The sequence below is a fragment of the Geotrypetes seraphini genome, chromosome 4, assembly GCF_902459505.1.
Source record: "Geotrypetes seraphini chromosome 4, aGeoSer1.1, whole genome shotgun sequence".
NCBI classification, from domain to species: Eukaryota; Metazoa; Chordata; class Amphibia; order Gymnophiona; family Dermophiidae; genus Geotrypetes; species Geotrypetes seraphini.
This window is the reverse complement of record NC_047087.1, coordinates 293,861,519-293,885,966: the sequence shown is the minus strand read 5'-3', so window position 1 is coordinate 293,885,966 and position 24,448 is coordinate 293,861,519. Positions and strand designations below refer to the sequence as shown.

Here is a 24,448-nt window from a genome sequence, read left to right as displayed (position 1 = left end):
CTAAATTGGTGAGAAAAATGGCAGTACTGCTTTTAAAGCAATTTCTGTTGACAACTTATTTATTGCTAACTTTGGTTATTTATTTTAAAGAAAGAAATGTCAGAAAGGTTGTCTTAAGAAAACATTTGATTTTATTTCCATTAATCTTTGACCTTTGTAGAGCAACTACAACTTTACTACAGCATAGCTTGATTTTATATTAACCAAAACACTTTGTGGATCTTTGCTGAGACTACGGAGGCTGCGAGTACTATGAATTAATTGTAAATTACATTGTCTTGCCTTTTCTTTAATGCTATGAATTGTGCTCACATGCTGTTCATTTGGTCAATTGTGCTTTCTCTGTATTTTTAGAGCTTGCCAAGCTTTGTAAAACCTAGGGGGAAGTGCTTTTTATCGATTTCCTCTCGGTAAGTGGTATTGTATTTTTTTCTTTTCCACTTCTCCACTGTTTCAGGTATTGCTAGTTTGTGCACTTTACAAACACTCAACTCTCACTATATGGACCACTCACCATGTTTAGAGTAAGGTTCATGTTACAATAGTTAGTGTTATTAGAGCAACTTTTGCTGTTCATGTATTTATTTATATGACTAACTTTTAATGATTTAATTTTATATGATTTGTTTTATTTTAAAGTTATTTATATTTGATAATAGTCAAGCCCCTTTCGCAGCCTAATTTTAGACAAAATGTAGTCACATCAAGCGTATGTTTTAAAGATAAAGGGGATGGGACTTCATATACCGCTTTTTCTTTAACTCATTTGTTCTCCAATGAATTGTCAAATATTTGCATTACGAGTGTATTTGATCTGTTCCTTATCTACACTGCTCTAACACTTGCAGATCAGCGCCTCTTACCAGCTGTCTGCCAACAAAACTGCCTCCATCCTTCTGCCTATTAACACACAGGGGAATAAAGCCAACCCAATTAGAATTACAGGCTTGGGAGGTTTTCCCCTTAGGCAGCAGGAAAGCCCAAGAGGGACAATGGAGGGATGGGGGAGGGGTAGCACATCACCTGCTGGCAAGGGCCTCACAAGGAACTGAGCCAGAAGCCTCACCAAGATAAAATCCATTGGCTACAGCTTGCAGCTGCAGATGGAATAAGCACACCCTCGCTCAACTACATGACTGGAGGCTCTGAACTGCATAGAGAACTAGGCTGAAGACACTCCACCAGCCCAGACCAACCTTTACCTTCTAATGGAACGTAGAGAAATACTGCAAAATTCTAGGGTGTACTAGTGCAGTCCAGCCCATAGTCTGTTATTGAGAAAGACATGGGGGAAACCACTGCTTACCCTGTATCGGTAACATGGAATATTGCTACTCCTTGGATTTTGGTCTGACCCAGTAAGGCTATTCTTATGTTCTTATTAATGTCAATGGAATAGTTCAGTATCTTCTTCCATCTGCTAGTAGGAAGGGGTCATAACCCACTGGTGTAGACTGGTCTACGAGGGATGTTAAGGAAGTAGCATTTATAACAAAAGGTACTACCGTATATACTCGAATATAAGATTTTGGGGTTAAAAAAATTTGCTCAAAAATGGGGTTCTCATCTTATATTCAGGTCAAACTCCCCCCCCCCCCCCCCCGGACTTGTTGCAGGCCTTTGCCAGCATGACCTGGTGGGCTGAGGGAATTCCTCCCATCTCCTGTCCCAGCTGACTCTGACAATTTTTTTAATCTCCCTCCCCCTGAATCCCCAGTGGTCCAACGGTGTACCGAGCAGGAGTGAGCATTTTATGCTCCTGCCCGGCATGGGACTCGTGAGAACTGGCAGCAGCCATTAAGGGAGCGGCTCAGGGCCGGGAAGAAGTGCAAAAAGCTCACTCATGCCTGGTACACCACTGGGCCATGAGAACTCGAGACAACTGTTTGGGGAGGGGTTCAGCTCGGGACAGGAGCGCAGAAAGTTGCTGCTCCTGCCTGATACACTGCTGGACCTGCCTGATACACTGCTGGACCACCAGGGATTCAAAAAGGTACACAGGGAGAGGCGGGAAGGAGGTAAAAAAAATTGTCAGAGTCAGCCGGGACAGGAGAAGGGAGGGTCCCTCCTATCCTGGCCTACTACTGGACCACCAAGTCATACAGCAGGTTCAGTGGAGGCCTGCAGGACATCGGGGGAGAGGGAGGACAGGGTACAGGGCAGGGAGTGAGGGGGGCTGGGTGCAGAGCCTGGCAGAGCAGGGCACATGAATATTAACTCACTTCCCCCCTCAGCTTATATTCAAGTCAACTTTTTTCATCCTTTTTGGGGGGAAAAGGGTACCTCGACTTATATCTGGATCGTCTTATATTCAAGTATAAATTGTTGTAAGTGCTTGCATTAGGTATAAAAAATTTCCTCCCCCAGCGGCAAGCAAAGTTTGTATAGATTATAGCAGGTGATATAAATGTAAGAAATTGTAGCCACAATGGATATTAATAAGAAACTAAGAGACTCATTTTCAAAGCACTTAGACACAGAAAGTACCATAGCAACCTATGGAACTTTGTGTATCGTGCCTTGAAAATATGCCTCTAAAATATTGCATCTATACAGACATGGTAAGAATTCTAAACCCGATAAAACTGAGGCAGATTTAGAAATGCCCACTTAGCACAGTTACTTACAGTAACAGATGTTATCCAGGGACAACAGGCAGATATTCTCACACATGGGTGACGTCAACCACAGAGCCTCGATGCGGACAGCAGACTTGCTTGAAGAACTGTTCAGAAAGTTGGCGACTGCCGCACCGAGCATGTGCGAGTGCCTTCCCGCCTGACGTAAGGCGCGCATCTCCTCAGCGTCTCCTCAGTTCAGATAGCTAGCTAAGAAGCCAACCAGGGGAGGTGGGTGGGTTGTGAGAATATCTGCCCTGCTGTCCCTGGATAACACCTGTTACGGTAAGTAACTGTGCTTTATCCCAGTACAAGCAGGCAGCATTTTCTAAACATATGGGAGACCTCCAAGCTAACCAGAATGGGATGGTGGGAGTGTTGGCAATTCAGGAGAATAAATTTTGTAATACTGCCTGGCCAAAGTGGCCATCCTGTCTGGAAAAAGAATCCAGACAATAATGAGAGGTGAATATATGAACCGAGGACCAAGTGGCAGCTTTGCAGATTTCCTCAATAGGAGTAGGAAAGCTACAGATGCCGCCATGGCTCTAACTTTATGGGCTGTGACTCAACCCTCTAGATGCAGTCCAGCCTGAGCATAGCAGAAAGAGATGTAAGCAGCCAACCAGTTGGAGATGGTTCCCTTGGAAACTGGATGTCCCAACTTGTTTGGATCATAGGAGACAAAAAGTTGAGGAGAAGATCTGTGTTGCTTATTCCTTTGTAAGTAGAAAGCCAAAGAACGCTTGAGTCCAGAGTATGAAGAGCTGTTTCTCCAGGGTGAGAATGAGGCTTTGGAAAAAACACTGGAAGAACAATGGATTGATTGAGATGAAATTCTGAAACAATTTTTGGTAAGAATTTAGGATGAGTACGGAGAACCACCTTGTCGTGATGGAATATTGCGAAAGGTGGATCCGCTACTAAAGCTTGTAGTTCACTCTGCGAGCAGACATGAGAGCAATGAGAAAGACCACTTTCCAAATAAGATATTTCATATGAGCCGTAGACATTGGTTCAAATGGAGGCTTCATCAATTTAGCAAGAACCACACTGAGATCACAAACCACTGAAGGCGGTTTGAGAGGTGGTTTGACACTGAAAAGTCCTTTCATAAATCTGGAAACCACAGGATGAGCAGAGAGGGGTTTCCCTTCAATTGGCTGATGGAAAGCAGAAATTGCATTGAAATGGACTCTAATGGATGTTGATTTGAAGCCTGATTGAGATAAATGAAACAGGTAATCCAGAACTGAAGACAAGAAGGAAGACTGAGGCTCTTTGTGATGAAGAGCGCACCAAACAGAAAACTGAGTCCATTTCTGGTTGTAGCATTGTCTAGTAGTAGGCTTCTTGGAAGCCTTTAAAATGTCCTTGACAGATTGAGAGAACTGTAGATTGGCAGTTACGTTGAAAGGTACCAAGCTGTCAGATGCAGAGACTGCAGGTTGGGATGAAGTAGAGAACCCTGACTCTGTGTAAGCAGAGATGGAAAAACTGGTAGAAGTAGTGGCTCCCTGCTGTTGAGTTGCAGTAGAAGGGAAAACCAAGGTTGTCTGGGCCACCAAGGAGCTATGAGAATCATGGTGGCATGTTCATGTTTGAGTTTGACGAGTGTCTTGAGAATCAGAGGGAATGGAGGAAACACATAAACTTGTTCGTCCATTCCAGGAGAAAAGCATCTGCCTCCAGGCGATGAGGAGAATAAATCCTGGAGCAAAACTGAGGCAGTTTGTTGTTGTGGGGAGACGCAAAAGATCTACTTGAGGAGTCCTCCCACTGAGAAAAAATGTGATGGAGAGGCAACAAATTGAGTGTCCATTCGTGAGGTTCAATTTGTCCGCCAGGAAGTTTTTCTCCTCTTGAATGTAGACGGCTTTCAGAAAGATGTTTGAACAAATCACCCAATCTTTGCACAGAGGAAGAGATCCTGTTCCTCCCTGCTTGTTGTCATAGTACATGGTGACTTGATTGTCTGTACAAATGAGTACTACTTGATCGTGAAGAAGATGTTGAAAAGCTTTCAGAGCATTGAAAATCGCTCTGAGTTCCAACAGATTTATGTGACTCCGACGATCTGTGCTGGACCAATGCCCTTGAGTACGGAGACCGTCGAGATAAGCCCCCCCAAGCGTAGATCGAGGCATCTGTCGTGAGGACCTTCTGATGAGAGGGAATTTGAAACAGTAAACCTCTGGAGAGATTGGAAGAGAGCATGCACCAGTGAAGAGAATGTCTCAACAAAGAAGTCACTGTAATGTGCTGAGAGATGGATTGGAAGCTTGCGCCCACTGAGATGTCAGGGTCCACTGAGGAATTCTGAGGTGAAGTCTGGCAAAAGGAGTTACGTGAACTGTAGAGGCCTAGGAGAGGCATCATGTGTCTCGCTGAAAGTGAAATGAGGGATAACACCTTGAGACAAAGCTGTATGAGAGTATGCTGATGATGTTGAGAAAGGAATGCTCCGAGTTGCACAGTGTCTAGTACAGCTCCAATGAACTGTAGGTTTTGAGAGGGCTGTAGCTGGGATTTGGGAACGTTTATTTCGAACCCCAAATGGAAGCATGCGTAAAGTTTAAGTTCGCCTGCTTTTGCTTTAAAGTATTATACGGATTAGCCCCTAAATACATAACTGACCTTTTCTCCTTCTCAGCCAACAGACACAAGAGAAGCTCACATTCGCACTTCGTTTCCCCCCCAGTTAAAGGATGTAAACTAAAAAAACACCATGAACACCTTCTCTCACATCAGGCAGCATTAGGGGGTAAGGATCTAGAACAATTACTCTCGCCCACTACCTAAGAGGAATTCAGAAAACGCCTAAAAACTTATTTGTTCCTAAAATATCTAGACAACTGACTCCTTAACGGTTCTTTTGTCCTATTACCACTTTCTTTCCTTAACCTCTTTTAAATTCAATCTACTTGTACCTCTTTTAGTCTTTTGTAAACCGCATAGAACTTCAAGGTACTGCGGTATATAAACTGTTATTATTATTATTATTATTATTAATGTTGGAAGAACCAAATAGTCCATTGGGTTGCTACAATAACCCCCTGAGAAGTTGAGTCGTCCAAGTATGGGAAAACCTGGAGACCATGGCTGCATAGGCACTTGGTGAAAACTCTGGGAGATGATGCCAGGCCGAAACTTGGGGGAGGCTGGATGAATGGGAATATGAGTGTAAGCCTCCTTGAGATCCAGAGAGCATAACCAATCGTTGTGATCCAGAAGGGGATACAAAGATGCTAGAGACAGCATTCGAAATTCTTCTTTGACAAGAAATTTGTTGAGAGCTCTGAGATCCAAAATAGGTTGTAGAACGCCCGTCTTCTTCGGGACAAGGAAGAAACGGGAGTAAAACCCCGTGCTTTGCTGTTCCAGAGGAACTTCCTGAAGAAGAAGGGTGGTCTGCGACGGATTGGAAGGATACTCTCTTGGAGGGGAGATCTGGTGGAACCTGAAGGAAGTGAAGAGAGTAACCTTTCCTGGTTATTGTGAGGATCCAGAGGTCGGATGTAATTTGTTCCCATCGTTGATAAAAATGATGGAGACAACCTCCTATGGGAAGAGGAGGGGACAGAGGCAGAACGATTGAGGTTATGCTCTGTGTTAGATGGTCAAAAAGGCTGAGTGGACTTAGGTGCAGCAGGAGTCTGAGGCTTACGCTGCCGCTGTTGCTGTTGTTTCTTAGGAGGCAGCCTTGAATAAGGTGCTGCCTTCTGAGGATAGCACCGCTGATAAGATGGAGGAGGTCTATAACTCTTAGCAGTGGAAGGCTTCGGCCTAACTATAGAGGCAAATGATTTCTCATGCTCAGACAACCGTTTTGTAGCTGCCTCAATCGAGTCATCAAACAGCTCATTCCCCTGACATGGGATGTTGGCCAGTCGATCCTGCAGATTTGGATCCATATCTACAGTGCGTAACCAGGATAGACAATACATGGCCACCGAGAATGCAGTGACCCTGGAGGACATCTCAAAAGCCTTATATGCAGCCTGAACCATATGCATGCGAAGATGACCTAGAGTTGAATGCATATGCTGGAACTCTGGTAGGCGATGTTTTGGAAGATACTTGAAGATAGTAGGAATAGTGTTAACCCAATGCTTGAGATATGATGTAAAGACAAAATTGTAGTTTAAATTCTATTTGTCATCATAGAATTTTGATACAGCCGACGGCCAAACTTATCCTTAGTCCTGCCCTCTCGACCAGGATGGACGGTGGCATAACTTTGGCAGGATTGGATCTTTTTAAAGAAGACTCCACAAGAAGAGATTGATGGGATAGTTGAGACTTCTCAAATCCCTTAGAATGGACCATCTTATGAGATTCCAGCTTTGCTGGCACAGCAGGAATGGAGTATGGTGTATCTAGGTTCCTCTTGAAAGTTTGAGAAAGAATGCCATTCATGGGTAATTTGAGAGAATCCCTAGGAGAATTAGGCATACCCAGTTCTTCCAAATACTCCTTAAGAGTATTTGGAATCAGACTCCAATGCAATGTTGAGATCTTTACTCATTTGACATAAGAATTTTGTAAACGACACTGGATCAGAAGAGAAGTGACCTTGTTGAGGTGAGGGTGAATGAGAACCTCTCGAGGTACCCTTTACAGCAGAGAAAGGAGGCGAAGCCTCTCTGGAATATTGGTACCCCAGATCTGAAGATGAAAAATCACATCTAGAACGAGTAGGAAAAGTAGAACGTTTTCGTTTTGAAGAACCAGCTGGTGAAGAAAACCTCACAGGAGAAGAACTCGACTGGCGAGAATGCTGAGGCTCCACAATAGATTTCCTTGAGAAAGGAATTGGAACTATGTCTCGAATCACGGGCCAGTGATCGAGTCAAATCCAGCCTTGATGAGGAATGTCGAGGAATCCTCGCCCTGTGCCTTGAAGAAAGCAATGCCTTATGTGCAGAAATAGGATTGGAGGTTGGAGATCGAAGTCGAGACACTGATAAGGACTCAACTCCTTGTATGGAGTGTGTAGATTGATCTCAAGGCAATTTCAAGGACTCAACTCCTTGAATAGAGTGGTCAGGTTGAACTTGAGGCACTCTCAAGGACTCGACTCCTTGAATAAAGTGGTCAGGTTGAACTTGACTCCTTGTATTACTGCTGAGTGCTCAGACTGGACTGCAGGAAGCAAAGTCGAGGCAGGAGTCAATTTGGCAACCATATTACCAAACTCTTGATGCAGAATAGTTTCCAACATATTTTGCAAAGCCGGCACCGAGACCACTGGAGCTGGTACAATTGGTGTGACTATACACTCCAAAGAAGACGATCTTGAGGAAGAGTGTTGCCTCAATTTTGAGACATGCTTCCTGGGAAGTCTTGAAGCGATCAGGTCCACCAATCTTGTTGTTGAAATGGCCTGCAACTCCTGAGGGGTTGACTTTGATAGCTTACCAGATGCAGACACTGAGGATAACGGCCCCTCCAGAGAGGATTTAGCTGACTTCCCTGAGGATGAGGACTTCCCTATTGAGGAAGGATTCTGAAGGTCGAGGATGATGCTTTGGGCCTCACAGAAGACTTAGACGGAGTCGAGGTCGAGGCCACAATCGGGGTCAAGGCTTTAGTTGAAGAAAGATCCATTCCCCAGAAGATTTTTTCAATCTGAACTTGACGACGTTTAAGAGCTCGATTTTGAATTGTAGCACAGCGGGCGCACGACTCCGGACAATGATCAGGTACTAAACACTGCACACACCACTTATGTGGGTCAGTGATGGAGATTGCACGTTGACACAGGCTACACTTCTTAAATCCTATGACCGGCCGGAGCATAGAATGAAACACGGCCGTGGCTAAATCGAAGCCTGCAGGTTGAGGCCGCGGAACAGGCCCCACTGTGACACGACCAAAAAATTAAAGACTGGTTTTTTTTAACACGCATAACACAGCGACCCAGTAAATAAAAAGAAAATACACAAGCCACGGTGAGAGAAGGCACAAGTAAAACTAACTCTCACACAGAGCCTTGAAATGAGGGCTTCTCAGCTCCGCGGAAAACTTAGAACTGAGGAGACGCGCACCCTACATCAGGCGGGAAGGCATTCGCACATGTGCAGTGCAGCAGTCGCGAACTTTCTAAAAAGCAAGTCTGCTTGTGAAGCTGTCCGCATTGGGGCTCCGTGGTTGACGTCACCCATATGTGAGAATATGCTGCCTGCTTGTCCTGGGATAACAAAACAATACTACTGGAGAGGTGAAAACATTACTCAGGTACATACCTCAACCAGTAGTTTGTCTGATTCCAATTTGTACAGCTGTTCTTCAATGTCTTGCTCTCGTTCCTCCAATCGGTCCTGCTGTTTCATCAGCATCTTCTATAAGAAAAAAGCAGATTGGTTAGCCGAAGGAGGTCATTTGGCCTCAATCCATCACAATTCAAATTTATAACTAGTACTGGAAAAAGTCAAAAGTACTATATAGAGCATATATAGCATTATCCATAGCATTTCTGTTTTTTGATTTTACCTGATGTAGAAACAAACAAAATTTAAACAGATGGAGAGAGGCCCTATCACCCCAACAGACACACAATTCTCAAGTCCAAACAAATGCAGTTAGAGACCAAGAAAACATGGCAAAGAAATAAACTGCCATAATTGTAGTGGATGCCATCACCTTAATTAAAAAGAATTTCTATGCTGATCTTGATATTTTGTCTGTACAGTGGAACCTTGGTTTACGAGCATAATTTGTTCCAGAAGCATGCTCGTAAACCAAATTGCTCGTATATCAAAGCAAGTTTCCCCATAAGAAGTAAGGGAAACTGCTTTGATTGGTTCCACCTCCTCCCCCCCCGAGGCTACCGGCGCTGCTCCATTCTCCCCCCCCTTGAGGAATCCGACGCTGTTCCAACCCCCACCCCCCGGCGATCCGGCATCCCCCCCCCAGCGATCCGGCATCCCCCCCCCGGCTCACGTTGCCCCCCCTCCACCGCGATCCTACTTCCCCCCCCCCGAGCAGTCAATGACACCCTTTACCCGACTTGGCACCAGTGCCGGTGCCCGAAGATCCTCCCTCTTCTGGCGCGGCTGGGCGGTACGTCGGAGATCCTCCTTCTTCTGGTCTGGGCTGGGCTGTACTGGCTTTGAGCATTTGCGCATGCTCAAAGCCTTCTGGTCTCGCTCTCAATCTCGGAGAAAGCAAGAACAGAAGGCTTTGAGCATGCGCAAATGCTCAAAGCCAGTCCAGCCCAGCCCAGCCCAGCCCAGAAGAAGGAGGATCTCCGACACACCGCTCAGCCCAGGCCGCGCCAGAAGAGGGAGGATCTTTGGGCACTGGCACTGGTGCCAAGTCGGGTAAAGGGTGTCATTGACTGCTCGGGGGGGGGGGGGGGGTGATGCCGGATCGCTGGGGGGAGGGCGCTCGTACAGCGAGGCAAGATCGGTTTACGAGGCACCAAGTTTGCGAATGTTTTGCTCGTCTTGCAAAACACTCGCAAACTGGTGCACTTGTAAACCGAGATACCACTGTATATATATATATATATATATACACACACACCTTGTTAACAGTGGTTGAAATATCTGCAACAAACTCTAGCACAGGGGTAAGGTGCATTCCTGTCATGGTATGTGAAAATTTACTTATTTCGAGACATTACCCCAATAGACTCTCAAACAGTTCACCCTCTTGCTTGCTTCAGACTTGACACTACTTGACAACTCTTCAACTATACAAAGTCTTTGGCTTCCCTCTTCCATCTGGCTCTACTGTACAGCTATGGCCACTAATATTGAAGTCAGGGTAGGAAACCAAAATGCACAAAGGGTACGCTGATGGACAAAGGCCCAAGACACTGATTTTATTCTGTATCCATTAGAAGTCCCTTCCCCACCAAAAATAATAATAAATAAATAAATAATAATAGTAACCACCTCCTCTCAGAAGATTGGGAAGGACAGGAATGTTCTTACATATGACTAGAAATGAAGCAAGTTTGGTACACAACTAAAATTTCTCTAAGATTTTGCAAGCTCTGTGTCCTACCAATAGTCTGACAGAAATCTATGCATTCTACACACATCTAATGGGTGTGGTACATGGAGCATGCACAGATTTCTGTATGTGCATCAGCCAAAAGAGTGACTTATGGGCATCAAGAGACTTAACACTTACCAACAAATATACTAAGCCTTTTACTAAGGTGCGCTAGCGTTTTTAGTGCATGTACAAGATTAGCATGTGCTAGCCGAAAAATTACCGTCTGCTTAAAAGGAGGCGGTAGCAGCTAGCGTGCGCTAAAACTGCTAGCGCAACTTTGTAAAAGGAGCCCTAAATTTGGTCTCATTTACCCACTGACCTTTTAAAAATCAAACACTGCTTATGGCTAGAATGATCTACTGTAGATGAGAAATGTATTTTAAAAGAGGCTGCTATGAAAACTAAGAACAGAGAGGCAAGAATATACTTTGTAAAACAACAAGGACAAAGTGAAACCAGGAAACATGTCGGGTGGCATGGTTTCTTCACAACTAATCTCAATCTGGACTTAGAACGGTACATCCATAAAACGTTCAAACCCACAAACATAAAAAAGGGTGGAATACAAGGAGAGTTCTAACTTGCTCAAGGTATTTCCAAAATGGTATAATCCAAATCAATTTTGGATTAAGTATGCAAATCTTTTTTAGATCAACTGTGTAACTGCTACCCCCCCCCCTTTCACATCTCTCTCTCTCTCTCTTTTTTTTTTTTTTTTAACAACTATTCATTATAACCAACCACTACACTAGAACTGGGTAGAAAAAGTGAGTACCATGTGACCACCTCAGCCTCTTTTCCTTCTTTTAAACTGTATAGTATAAACAGGATAAGTATTTGAGGTAGTTTCCTACCATACCATCTCATGACAGAGAACCTTATTCTACCGCTTTCCATTTGTGCTTCCATAAATCATCACATGCTATGAACATGTATCCCCAAACTCAGTGTAAAGTCTGGGCGCCCCCCCCTCACTAAGAGGGCGAATTGAACATATTAGAGCTTCATCCCTGCTGTAAACGACACTTTTAATCCATCTAGTCTGAACCTTTATCCAAAAAAACTGCTATTTTAGTGATGAAAAACCCTGCCTAAATAATGTCTTTAGCTGTCACTGAAATAACATTTGTTCCAGTTTAATGTAGTTCATTAGGTAGTGAATTCCAAAATTGTGAACCTGCCACACAGAAAGTATTGGATCTCAGTTCATGCAAGCTTATTATGCAAAAAGATGGTACATCAAGTATAGTAAAACCTTGGTTTAAGAGCATAATTCGTTCCGAAAACATGCTTGTAATCCAAAACACTCGTACAGTATAATCTCTGTATAATCTCGTTATAAGGGACTTCAAGAGTTCCATTTCTTAAAAAAACTTTATTTAGGTCAACATGAAACAACATACAACCAATGAACAACAGTCACTGCACAAGCATATCAGCAACATCAATAACAAAACTCAGCAAAAACATTGGTATGGCACGAAATGATTGTAAAACCAGAACACTGAAAGATGTTCTAAAGCAGTGGTCTCAAACTCGCGGCCCGCCAGGCACTAGTTTGAGGCCCTCGGTATGTTTATGATAATCACAAAAGTAAATTAAACAGTTTCTTGATCATATGTCTCTTTAGCTATAAATGACAATATTATTATTAAGACTTAGCCAAAAGAAAAGAATTATAAACCATAAAAAGTTTTACCTCATGCAAAATTGTCATTTCTTTAATAAGACATTAAGTATTTTTTCTGAGGCCCTAAAGGGGCTGCATTTTAATACTGTATCACCAGCACACCACGTGCCTTGTAGGCGGAGCCTGCCTGTCCGTTATAGCCGAACAAAACTACAGCTAAAAGCAGATCTGGGGACCAAATTGTTTGTCCGTTATATGTGAAATTCCGTTATATGCGAGTCCACTATATGCAGTGCTTTTCTGCATGTTTGTAAAGGCACATGGCCGGGACCAGCGGACCTCGTCTGCTATAGACGATATTCCGTTATAAGCGAGTCCATTATAACGAGATTATACTGTATATCAAAGCAAATTTCTCCATAACAAATAATGGAAACTCAGATTCGTTCCACAACCCAAAAACTTGAATACAAAATACTATACGTACTTGTATTGCAAGACCTTATTCATTTAGCACAGTCACTACACTCCTGAGGCGTTAGAAACAGACATTGCTTGTATATCAAGTTAAAATTTAATAAAATGTTTTGCTTTTCTTGCAAAACACTTGCAAATCAAGTTATTTGCTATCCAAGGTTTTACTATATGTCTTTTTTTTCCCCTACCGACTGCAATTTTCTGGAAAGATAATAGATTTTCAATGTTAATGCTATAATTCAGTGCTTAAATGTACAGCGCTGCATATGCTTTTCAGCACTATAGAAATAGTGAATAGTAGTAGTAGTGCTTCCCAATCTTTTTCTGGCTCTGACCTCATGATTGTGGCCAAATAAACATGTGAAACCTCCTAGGATGAGCAGAATAATGATGCACCTATGGACTGCCCACCTAGATCATGACCCCAAAGGCAAGTTTTATGATACCATTTGGGGTTCTGACCCATAGTTTGGGAAGTTCTGTTATATTTAAAGGGGCTTTGTTGTGTAAGGCCATATGAGGACAGAGTTATAGATCTCAGTAGGTTTACTTTGGAAGAAAGGCGGGAGAGGGGAGCTATAAAGCACAGTTACTTACCTTAACAGGTGTTACCCGGAGACAGCAGGCAGATATTCTCACATATGGGCGACTTCATCCACGGAGCCTGGTATAGACCGTATGAAAAGTGAACTGTCACTAAGTTTTAAGAAACTTTGGAACTGCCCACAACGCGCATGCGTGACTGCCTTCCCACCCGAGGCTCACAGTACTTCAGTTCCGTTAGCAAGCTAAGAAGCCAACCAGGGGAGGTGGGAGGGTCTGAGAATACCTGCTTGCTGTCTCAGGATAACACCTGTTACAGTAAATAACTGCGCTTTATCCTAGGACAAGCAGGCAGCATATTCTTACATATGGGACTCCCTAGCTTACTATAGAAGGATGGAGGAAGAGCTGGCCTTTAAGAAAATTTTTTTTATAAAATTGCTTGGCCAAAGCGCCCACCTTGTCTGGAATATGATTCCAGACAGTAGTAAAATGTGAACGTTTGAACTTAGGATCAAGTAGCTGCTTTGCAGGTTTTATCAATGGAAGTGGAACACAAGAATGCAACCGAAGCTGCCATAGCTCGGACTTTATGTGCTATTACACGCCCCCCCTTCCCCTCCCGAGCTGCAGCCAGCCTGAGTATAGCAGAAGAAAATACAGGCTGCAATCTGTTGGGATCAAAGGAGATGAACAGTTGAGGAGAAATCCTGTGAGACCGAGTCCTTTGTAAATAATAAGCTAATGCTCATTTGCAGTCCAAGGTAAGAAGAGCTGCTTCTCCAGGATGAGTATGAGGCTTCGGAAAGAAAACTGGAAGCTCAATCAATTTGATTCAAATGAAATTCTGTAACCAGTTTTGGCAAGAATTTTGGATGGGTGCGGAGAACAACTTTATCATGATGGAACACTATAAAAGGTGGGTCCGCTACTAATGCTTGAAGCTCACTCACTTGATGTGCAGAAGTGATGGAGATTAAAAATACCACTTTCCAAGTGAGATATTTAAGATGAGCAGAAGACATTGGTTCAAATGGAGGTTTCATTAAGATGGAGAGAATCACATTAAGATCCCAAACAACCGGAGGCAGTTTGATGTTAAAAGACCTTTCATAAATCTGGAAACAAGAGAATGAACTGCAAGTGATTTATTGTTTACCTGAACATGAAAAGCACTGATAGTACTAAGGTGAACTCTTACTGAAGTGGTTTTAAAACCTGAGTTGGATAAGTGCAGAAGGTATTCTAATACTGAAGGTATGGAGGAGGATGAAGCATCTTGATGATGAAGATCACATCACGCTGAAAACCGTGCCCATTTCTGTTGGTAGCACTGCTGTGTAGAAGGTTTTCTGGATGCTTCTAAAATGAGTCAGGCTGAATCAGAGAGATCAGCTTCTGCTGAAGTCAGGCTGAGAGGTACTAAGCTGTCAGGTGCAACAACTGCAGATTGGGATATGAAAAAGACCCTTGACTCTGAGTTAGAAGAGATGGAAAGATCTGCAGAGTTACTGGATCTTTGTCCTTGTGTTGAAGTAGAAAGGAGTACTACAGTTGTCTGGGCCACCGAGGGGCTATGAGGATCATAGTAGCTGATTCTTGCTTGAGCTTGACCAGTGTTTTGAAAATGAGAGGAATCGGAGGGACTTGCCCATCCAATCTAGGAGGAAGGCATCTGCCTTCAGACGCTGAGGAGAGTATTACCTGGAATAAAATTGAGGCAGTTTGTGACTGCAGGGGGATGTAAATAAGTCTATCTGAGGAGTCCCCTAAAGAGAAAATATCTGATGCAAGACTTTGGACTGGAGCGTCCACTTGTGCGAAGATATCTGCCGAGTTTCTCGGCAAGTGTATTTTGTGCTCCTTGAACATAAGACAGCTTTGAGATATGTTTTGAACAATTTCCCAGGTCCAAATCTTCTCCGCTTCCTGGCAGAGAGTCTGAGAAGCCGTCCTCCTTACTTGTTTATGTAATACATTGCGACTTGATTGTTTGTACGGACCAGGATGACGTGATAATAATAATAACAACAATAACTTTATTTTTCTATACCGCCATAGTCAGTCGACTTCTAGGTGGTTCACATCAAAAGAAGGCTGGACATTCAGCGAATTACAAATGCATGAGGGGAATGTTACAGAAGAAAAGGGTGGTAGGGGAGGGAAAGTAAGGGGGGGTGAAAAGGGGGGGGAAGTGAGGGGGGGTAGGAATTGCCTGAAGATTGCTTAGGGTTTGCAGGGGGAAAAAGCGTAGAGAACGCGGAATGGTCTGTTTAGGTGATGAATTTGTCAAACAGAGTGGTTTTGATAGATTTTCGGAATGCATTGTAGGTCTGTCTGGTTTTATTTATGTAGTTTCCCAGCCAGGATTGTTGTCGGTTAGCTTGGAACATGAAGGTTCTGTCAAGGTAGGATTTGTATTTGCAGCCAGTAATTTTAGGATAGGCGAAGATGTTTTTGTTTCTGGTTGTTCGTGTGTAGAGCAAAGTGTGCTTGCAGGTAGGAAGGTGCTAGGCCCCAGATTTGCTTGAAGCAGATGCATGCAAATTTGAACTGTATTCGCGCTTCCATTGGTAGCCAGTGCAGTTTTTTGTAATATGGGCTAATGTGGTCTTGTTTTCACAGTCCGAAGATTAAGCGAACTGCAGTGTTTTGTACTAATCTCAGGTTTTTTAAATTGATTTTTGTGGGATACCCAGGTAGACGATGTTGCAGTAGTCCAGGGTGGATAGGATCAGCGATTGCACCAGTAACCTGAAGGATGTAGTGTCAAAGTATTTTTTAATAGTCCTTCGCTCTGAGTGCCAAGAGTTTTATGTGGAGCTTCTGTTCTTGCACAGACCAGTGACCTTGCGTCCGGAGACCATCCAGGTGAGCTCCCCAAGCATATATGGACGAGTCTGTGATCAGGAGGAGTTTGAAACAGCAGCCCTTTGGAAAGATTTGACGAATTCATCTACCACTGAAGAGATTGACGAAGCGATGATGTGATTGTAATGCTCTGTAAGAATGGATCAAAAGCTTGAGACCATTGAGACGCCAGAGACCACTGAGCTGTTCTGAGATGAAGTCTTGCAAAGGGGGTAATGTGGATCATAGATGCCATATGGCCCAATAGTCTCATCATTCGTCTGGCTGAGATGGGCGGAAGATGGTATGCTTGATTGCACAATTGAATTAGGTTGTTTTGTCTTGGTTGAGCTAGAACACCCCAAGTTAAACAGTATCAAGCAGGGCTCCAATGAACTGTAGAGTTTGAGAGGGTTGAAGTTGGGATTTTGGAAAGTTGACTTTGAACTCTAATTGTTGAAGAAACAGGATTGTGGACTGTGTTGCTGAGAGCACCCCCTGAGGAGAGGTGTCTTATGAGCCAGTTGTCGAGATAGGGAAAATTGAAGGCCGTGATACCTTAAAGCTGCTGCCACTACTACAAGACATTTGGCAAACACTCTTGGAGGCTAAGCCGAAGGGCAGAACTTTGAACTGATGTGCCGAAGCCTCAGTGGGCAGGAAGGCAGTCATGCATGTGCGGTGCGGGCAGTCGCAAAGTTTCTTAAAACTTAAAGTGACAGTTCACTTTTCATACTGTCCGTACTGGGCTCAGTGGATGACGTCACCCATATGTGAGAATATGATGCCTGCTTGTCCTAGGATAATACAGTCATTTCAATACTTCTATAGCATAAATGCATAGAAGGTGAGTCTCTTCCAATTGAAAGGAAGCTCTGGACTGAAAGGTCATCAGATGAAGGTGAAAGGGTACAGACTCTGAAGTAACCCAAGGAAAAATACTTCTTCATGGTATGGTAGTGAATTTGTTGAATGGCCTCTTGGTGAAGGTGGTGGAGAAAAAGACATATCTGAATTCAAGCAAGCTTGGGTCATGTATGTGGAGGGTGAATTTCGATAGGCTAAGTCCGAATTTGGACATTTCCCACAAGATGTCCAAAGTTGGAGGTAAAGAAACGTCCATTTTTGAATGGAACATCCAAATGTTTGTTTTTTGGAAATCGCCTACTTGAACATCTTGGCTGCTAAAATATCTAAACCAAAAGGACGTCAACTTTATTCGCCATTTTTGAACACAAAAACATCCCAAGTTAGAAATGTCCAAATCAGCACCATTTAGACATGGGAGGGGCCACCCCTCTAATAGACTGGCCACAGACGTGCCAAAAGAGCAGTGGGACACCTTAGAGGGCACTGCTGTGAACTTCACATAAAGGATGCCAGATATACATCTCACCAAATACCCCTTATAATTTATGCGGAATCCTCCAAAACTCCCCCAAAACCTACTATCACCACCTGTCTACCACCCCCAATAGACTTATGGATGCAGGTGGCACCTATATGGCAGTATAGTAGGATTTTGGTGGGCTCATACTTTCCACTATAAATGTTGTGGTCAGAGTGGCTTATGAGTCTGGCTCCTCCTTTCTATGGTTCATTAGCCCACCCACCTGGCTACTTAAGACACCTGGAGTTCTACTATGTTTTCGAATACCAGGTGCTGCTGTTCTAGACACAGGTACTTATAGTTTCATTCAAATACTAGGAGGGGAGGGGTTCAGTGACCACTGGATCATACCTGATTAGTTTAGGTACCTTTTCAACAATTAGATGCTTCTAAAACAGATCTAGGTTAGAATCAGTGGTGTACCAAGGGAGGGGCAGGGGGTGCTGCCCGCCCCAGGTGCCAGCCCTAGGGGGGTGCACAGCCAGGTGGGTCTGGAACCTTCTGCACTTCTCTAAACGGCACCCACACCTGCACCTTAGTGCAGCTGCCGTACGTCTTCCTCAGCAGAGTCAGCAGCGGCGCTGAAGTGCAGGAAGGTCCCGCGATGATTGCATCTGCCGGCTCTGCTGAGGAAGACGTAAATGACGTCTGAGGGGGTGGACCGGCAGCTTCAGTCATCGCGGGACCTTGCCGCAACTCCCTGCATCTGCTGGCCTACCCCCTCCGACGTCACTTACTTCTTCCAGAGCAGAGGCAGAAGCAGTCATCGTGGGACCTTGCTGGTTTGGAGGGAGAGAGGAGTATAGAAGGGTGGTGGAGGGAGAGAAAGGGGCAGGGAGGTGTGGAAGGAGAGAAAGGAGCAGATGCTGATGGAATTGGTGTGCAGGGAAAGGGGAGAGAGACATAAGGCAGAAGGATACTGATGGAATTGGGTTGGAGGGAAAGAAAGAGGGCAGATGCTGATGGAATTGGTGTGCGGGGAAAGGGGAGAGAGACATAAGGCAGAAGGATACTGATGGAATTGGGTTGGAGGGAAAGAAAGGGGGCAGATGCTGATGGAATTGGTGTGCATGGAAAGGATACTGGATGGAATTGGGTTGTAGGGAAAGAAAGGGGGCAGATGTTGATGGAAGTGGGGGAAAGAGAGAGGAGAGAGTGAAATGCCAGACCATGGGGGTGTGGGAGAGGGGAGGGAAGGGAAGAAGAGGAGAGGAGAGAAATGCCAGACCATTGGAGGAGGGAAGGGAAGAAGATGGATGCCAGACCAATGCGGGTGAAGGAAGAGATGGAAGGGAGGGGCATAAAGTTTCTGGAATGGGATTAGGAGCGAAGATGCCATATAGAAGGGGCAGAGACAGGGTAGACCGTGCATGAAAGGAAGAGAGTGACAAGAAGATGAGGCAAGAAGAAACCAGAGAAGACAAGGTAGAAAAAAAAATTCAATTTATTTATTTTTTTGCTTTAGGGGAGATGCATCGCTGTTTCTGTGGTGTTGCATTGTATGCAGAGTCCAGCTTCTTGGTGGTTCAATTTAACCTTTGTCTACGTATTTCTATTTTATCCCCCTTTTTATAAATCTGTAGAGCGTTTTTTAGCTCCAGACGTGGTGGTAACAGCTCTGATGCTCAGAATTCTATGAGAGTTTGAGCTGTTACCACCATGGCTAAAAACCACACTACAGTTTTGTAAAAGGGGGAGGGGTTAGTTTGTGATTACATATTCCATACTAGGCGAAGGTGTTTTCTGTGTTCTGTGTGTTCGAAAGACATGGTTTTCTATTAGGACTGACTGTGTAGGATTGATCTGTACTACTCTGGCTTGTTTAGTTTTACAATGGGTGTATTGATGTACTGCTCACTGCAGTATGTAAGATGCTGCCTTTTCCTAGGTACACTCTTGTGTGAAATGTGGATTGTTATGAAAAATGTTTTTCATACAGATGGGGGGTGTCAAAAAATGATGGACCCCAGGTATCACATATGCTAGGTGAGCCACTGGTTAAAATATTTAAGTTCCATCCAGGACATCTTGCAAAAGGTTTGATTATCACCGCAAGATGTTCAAGTCTAAGCTGGCCTATATCCTGTAAAACACACCTCTAATATGCCCTTTATGACTTCTTCGAGGGAGTAAACAGGCAGATAGACAAGGGCGACCCGGTCGACATTGTATAACTGGATTTTTGGAAGGTGTTCGACAAGGTTCCACATGAACAACTACTTTGGAAAATTGCAAGCCATGGAATTGAGGGTGAAATACTCACGTGGCTTAAAAACTGGCTGGAGCATAGGAAACAGAGAGTGGGGGTAGAGTGGGGGTAAATGGACAATACTCAGACTGGAAGAGCATCACCAGTGGGGTTCCGACGGGCTCAGTGCTTGGACCCGTGCTCATCAACATCTTTATAAACGATCTGGACATTGGTACGACGAGTGAGGTGATTAAATTTGCGGACGATACGCAGTTATTCAGAGTAGTGAAGACACAGGGGATTGTGAAGATCTGCAACGTGACTTAATCAGGCTCGAGAAATGGGCATCGACATGGCAGATGAGGTTCAACGTGGATAAGTGTAAAGTGATGCATGTCGGTTAAAAAATCTCATGCACGAATACAGAATATCCGGGGCGGTACTTGGAGAGACCTCCCAGGAAAGAGACTTGGGAGTTCTGATTGACAAGTCGATGAAGCCATCCACGCAATGTGCAGCGGCAGCGAAAAGGACAAACAGAATGCTAGGAATGATAAAGAAGGGGATCACAAACAGATCGGAGAAGGTTATCATGCCGCTGTACCGGGCCATGGTGCGCCCTCACCTGGAGTACTGCATCCAGCACTGGTTGTTGTATATGAAGAAGGACATAGTACTACTCGAAAGGGTCCAGAGAAGAGCGACTAAAATGGTTAAGGGGCTGGAGGAGTTGCCGTACAGCGAGAGATTAGAGAAACTGGGCCTCTTTTCCCTCGAAAAGAGGAGATTAAGAGGGCACATGATCGAAACATTCAAGATACTGAAGGGAATAGACTTAGCAGATAAAGACAGGTTGTTCACCCTCTCCAAGGAAGAGAGAATGAGAGGGCACTCTAAAGTTGAAAGGGGATAGATTCCGTACGAACGTAAGGAAGTTCTTCTTCACCCAGAGAGTGATAGAAATCTGGAACGCTCTTCCGGAGTCTGTTGTAGGGGAAAACACCCTACAGGGATTCAAGACAAAACTGGACAAGTTCCTGCTTAACTGGAAAGTACGCACGTGAGGCTGGGCTCATTTAGAGCACTGGTCTTTGATCTAAGGGCCGCTGCGTGAGCGGACTGCTGGGCACGATGGACCACTGGTCTGACCCAGCAGTGCCAATTCTTATGTTGTTAGATGTCCTGGAGAGTAAATGACCCACAAGACATCAAATATTTGTTAGAAAATTGGCACTTGAACATTTTGCTGAGAAAAACATCCAAGTGCCGATTTAGACGGTTTTTGAATGTTTTTGTGTTTTGAAAATGCCCCTAATAGGATCTCTAAGAGACAAGAAGGGTTAGTAGATGGTAAGGATAGGTACACTATAGGTCATATGGTCTTTATCTGGCTTCATTTTTCTCTATTTCTATAAATTATAATCTTCCAGGTAGAACATTATTCTCTTTAACTCAAGGATTAGCATAGTACAAGAAAATTTTGTTTCTCATCTTCCTTAAGTTCTGCATTGAGCTGTTCTTCTCAAGGAAGAGTGAGGAAGACTCAGCAGTCAGTGTTACCCAGCGCTGTGCTGATAAAAAGCTTGCATATCCCATTCTTCTTTGCTCTATTCCAGTCCTATTAGTTAGTACCACAACTAAGAACTACAATAACCCCCTTATCTTTACTACCCAGATTTCTACCGTTGTGAAAAGTTCATTCTTCAAGCTACAACCTCTCTCTACAATCCCTACTATGCTCCTGAGCATTTATTATCCTCATTCATTCACTAGTCAGCCAACTAAATTACTACAATGCATTTTATCAAAGAATTAAGGTTAAATGTGTTCAACTAATACAAAACACTGCCAAAATTATTACCGGACACAGGAAATATGATCATGTAACACCCCTTCTCAAAGTGGCCCACTGGCTGCTGCTTTCTCACTGCATCATAAACAGGATCTTACTACTTGTAAACAAGATCTGTAGCTTTGGTGAACTGCTATTTTTCATGCAGCCTGACCCCCTACTGCTCAACTAACTAAGATACATCAAAACTGACTCATCCCCTAGTTCTGCAAAATTGTCTATGATACCACCCACCATGCAGTTTTCTTTGTTCAAGGTGCCAAGTTGTGAAATAAGTTCCCATACCACCTTAGAGCTACACTGTCCTTACACCAATTTAAAATACAGTCTAAAAACTTCTCTTTTCTGATGCCTATAGTTGATGTTTCGCAGTAGAATATGTCAAGAGGCAGAACTGAACTGCATTACTTGTCCTCTGTGTAAGTACGAGGGGGTGCTAAAAAAATTCTCAGCCCAACGAAGAAGGCAATGACATGGAGCCATGCATTTACAAGTTACTGTTGATGAAACATTGTTACACCACCATGATCCTGAGACAAAACAATAGTCCATGCAATGACAGCACTCAGGTTCTCCAAGGCCAAGGAAATTCAAGACCCAAAAGTCAGCAGGAAAGGTCATGGCCACAGTGTTTTGGGATCAGGAAGGTGTTGTAATGACTATCTTCCAAGGGGCCAAATAGTTAATGCAGACTACTATTGTAACTTGCTGTGCTGACTAAAGAAGGCACTGAAAGAAAAGAGAGGGAAGCTATAGAAATGAGTTTTTGCAAGACAATGCACCTGCTCACAAGGCTGGCAAAATGATGGATGTTTTGATGCAGTTGGGGTTTCAGTGCGTAGATCATCCACCCTACTCATCAGATGTTGTTCCTTCTGACTATTTTCCGTTTCCAAACTTTAAAAAGAGTTTGAAAGGGCAATAATTTTTGAGTCATTCAGAGGTGATTGCAGCAGCAGAGCAGTATTTCAGTGACCAGACATCAGAGTATTTTTTGGAAGGGTTAACGAAACTTCAACCACAATGTGCCAAGTGTGTTGAACTTAGGGGTAAATATGTGGGATAACTAGTCATTCCAAAAAGCTTGCACCAGCTCACTGAACATGCTGCAAAATCAACTTGGAAATGTCCACTCAACATTATTTCTCAATAGCATTCAAATATTCAGGCCCCCACTTGGCTGACAGCTTCTGCTTACTCAGCTGCTCATGAATTATACACCCAACACCTTCTCTGGATATCTGTACGGTCTCAGCAATTATTTTAGCCAATATCTGCCTATCTGCCAAAATCAGGTCATGGACATGGTCAACAATTTCAGAAGTTGACACCATTTGAGGTCTCCAGGACCTTGCTGCATCTTCAATCTCAAAATCTCCAAGCTGAAAGTTTGCACACTACTTCTTAACTGTGGAGTATGATGGGCATTTGTCACTCAATGTTTGCATCATACATTCATGGATTTCCTTTGGAGTTTTCTTCTGCAGGAATAGGAACTTCATGACAGCTCAGAGTTCCACACTTGAAAATTCCACACTTTTCATTGACACGGTTCAATCAGTTATCTGAAACAATGTAAACATAGCATTACGATTCTGCAAATTGGTACGTTGCAAAATAAAAAAACTTTTTTCAGTTAAAGTGCCAAAATAACGGAAGCTGGTTGGGTTGAAAACATTTCAGCACCCTGTCATATTTCCCACCCTCCCTTCCCTAACTTTCTTTTTCCTGTTTGCTTTAAATCTTTTTTTCTATTTACTTAACTCATATTAGATTGTAAGCAGCTCAGAGCAAGCTCTTATGAACAGGACAGAAAATTTCTGAATAAATTTGAAACGAGGAATTTGAAATTACAACGTAGCTCACTTTTCAAAGCAATATATTTTTGTGCTTACCCTACTGTGGTCTTTTTAAACACATACTCTCTCTACCTTTGGGGCTTGCACTCATTTCCCAAAGGTTCAAGCTAAAGTAGACTTTTTTTTAAATGGCCATGGTCTCTCTTAAAAAAAAAAAAGAGGGCTTCTTTCTTTGGTACCTCATCAGACTGAAAGACCAGAATTAATACTAAAATGAAATGCAAGCTTTGTAACACAAGATCAACTTTAGCAGCTGCCCAAGTCTGTACTGGCACTGTGCCCACAGCAGATTCACATATCATCTCCTCTAATGCTCCAGCATTAGTCCCACAGAAAATGGCTCACTCCCTTTGAAGTTACCAGCTTGGAGGTGAGTCCCAGTGCTACAGAGGTTATAACAAAGAGAGGCCGAGGAAAATGCACTAAAGACCCATTTAGAAGGGATTATTAATGATGGTAATTAATTCCTGCTCCAGGAAAGGCCATACTGATGACAATAGCAGCTGAATTATTGGCACCAGAGGAAAAGCTGTCATCAAAACCCAATTCTGAAGTGACAGATCAAGCAAGAATTAGGATCTTCCTTATTTTACTGAAGGGCTTGTGTATCTAATACCTCATTAACCTCTGGGAAAGTCAAAATGGCAAGACAGTGAAAGGGTTCAAATCACTTGGCAGGGAAAGATATTTTAATAACACTTTGTATTTGGATGAATTATGCTTGCTTCTTCTGTAGACTGAACACCTGGCCTCGTACAACTAAAAGGCTTCATTTTCTCTGTCCTCTATTGAAAGAGTGGTGAGAAAAAGCAAACAGTAGCACAGCGCAGGACTTGTCTAGTGACAAAATGTGTATATCCATGCACAGAAAATTTAAATTATGAACTGTATTATCTAAAACGTCTGCTTACTAACCATGGTGTCTTCTCTCACCACCAACCTCATCACCCAAAGCTGAGTGGGATGGGACAACTTCTACTGGAAAATTATGAAATTCAGTACTTACAACACAGTCACTAATACAGCAA

The 24,448-nt window shown here is 43.5% G+C and overlaps 1 protein-coding gene across 1 annotated transcript in view; it reads right to left on the bottom strand.

Moving 5' to 3' along the window:
• The window catches only part of TRIM8 (tripartite motif containing 8), a 180,951-nt gene that overhangs the window by 62,267 nt on the left and 94,236 nt on the right, over positions 1-24,448 (bottom strand). The window contains exon 2 of the mRNA XM_033940735.1: positions 8,867-8,962. Coding sequence (XP_033796626.1) covers positions 8,867-8,962 — 96 coding nt within the window. The remainder of the gene's footprint in view (positions 1-8,866; positions 8,963-24,448) is intronic.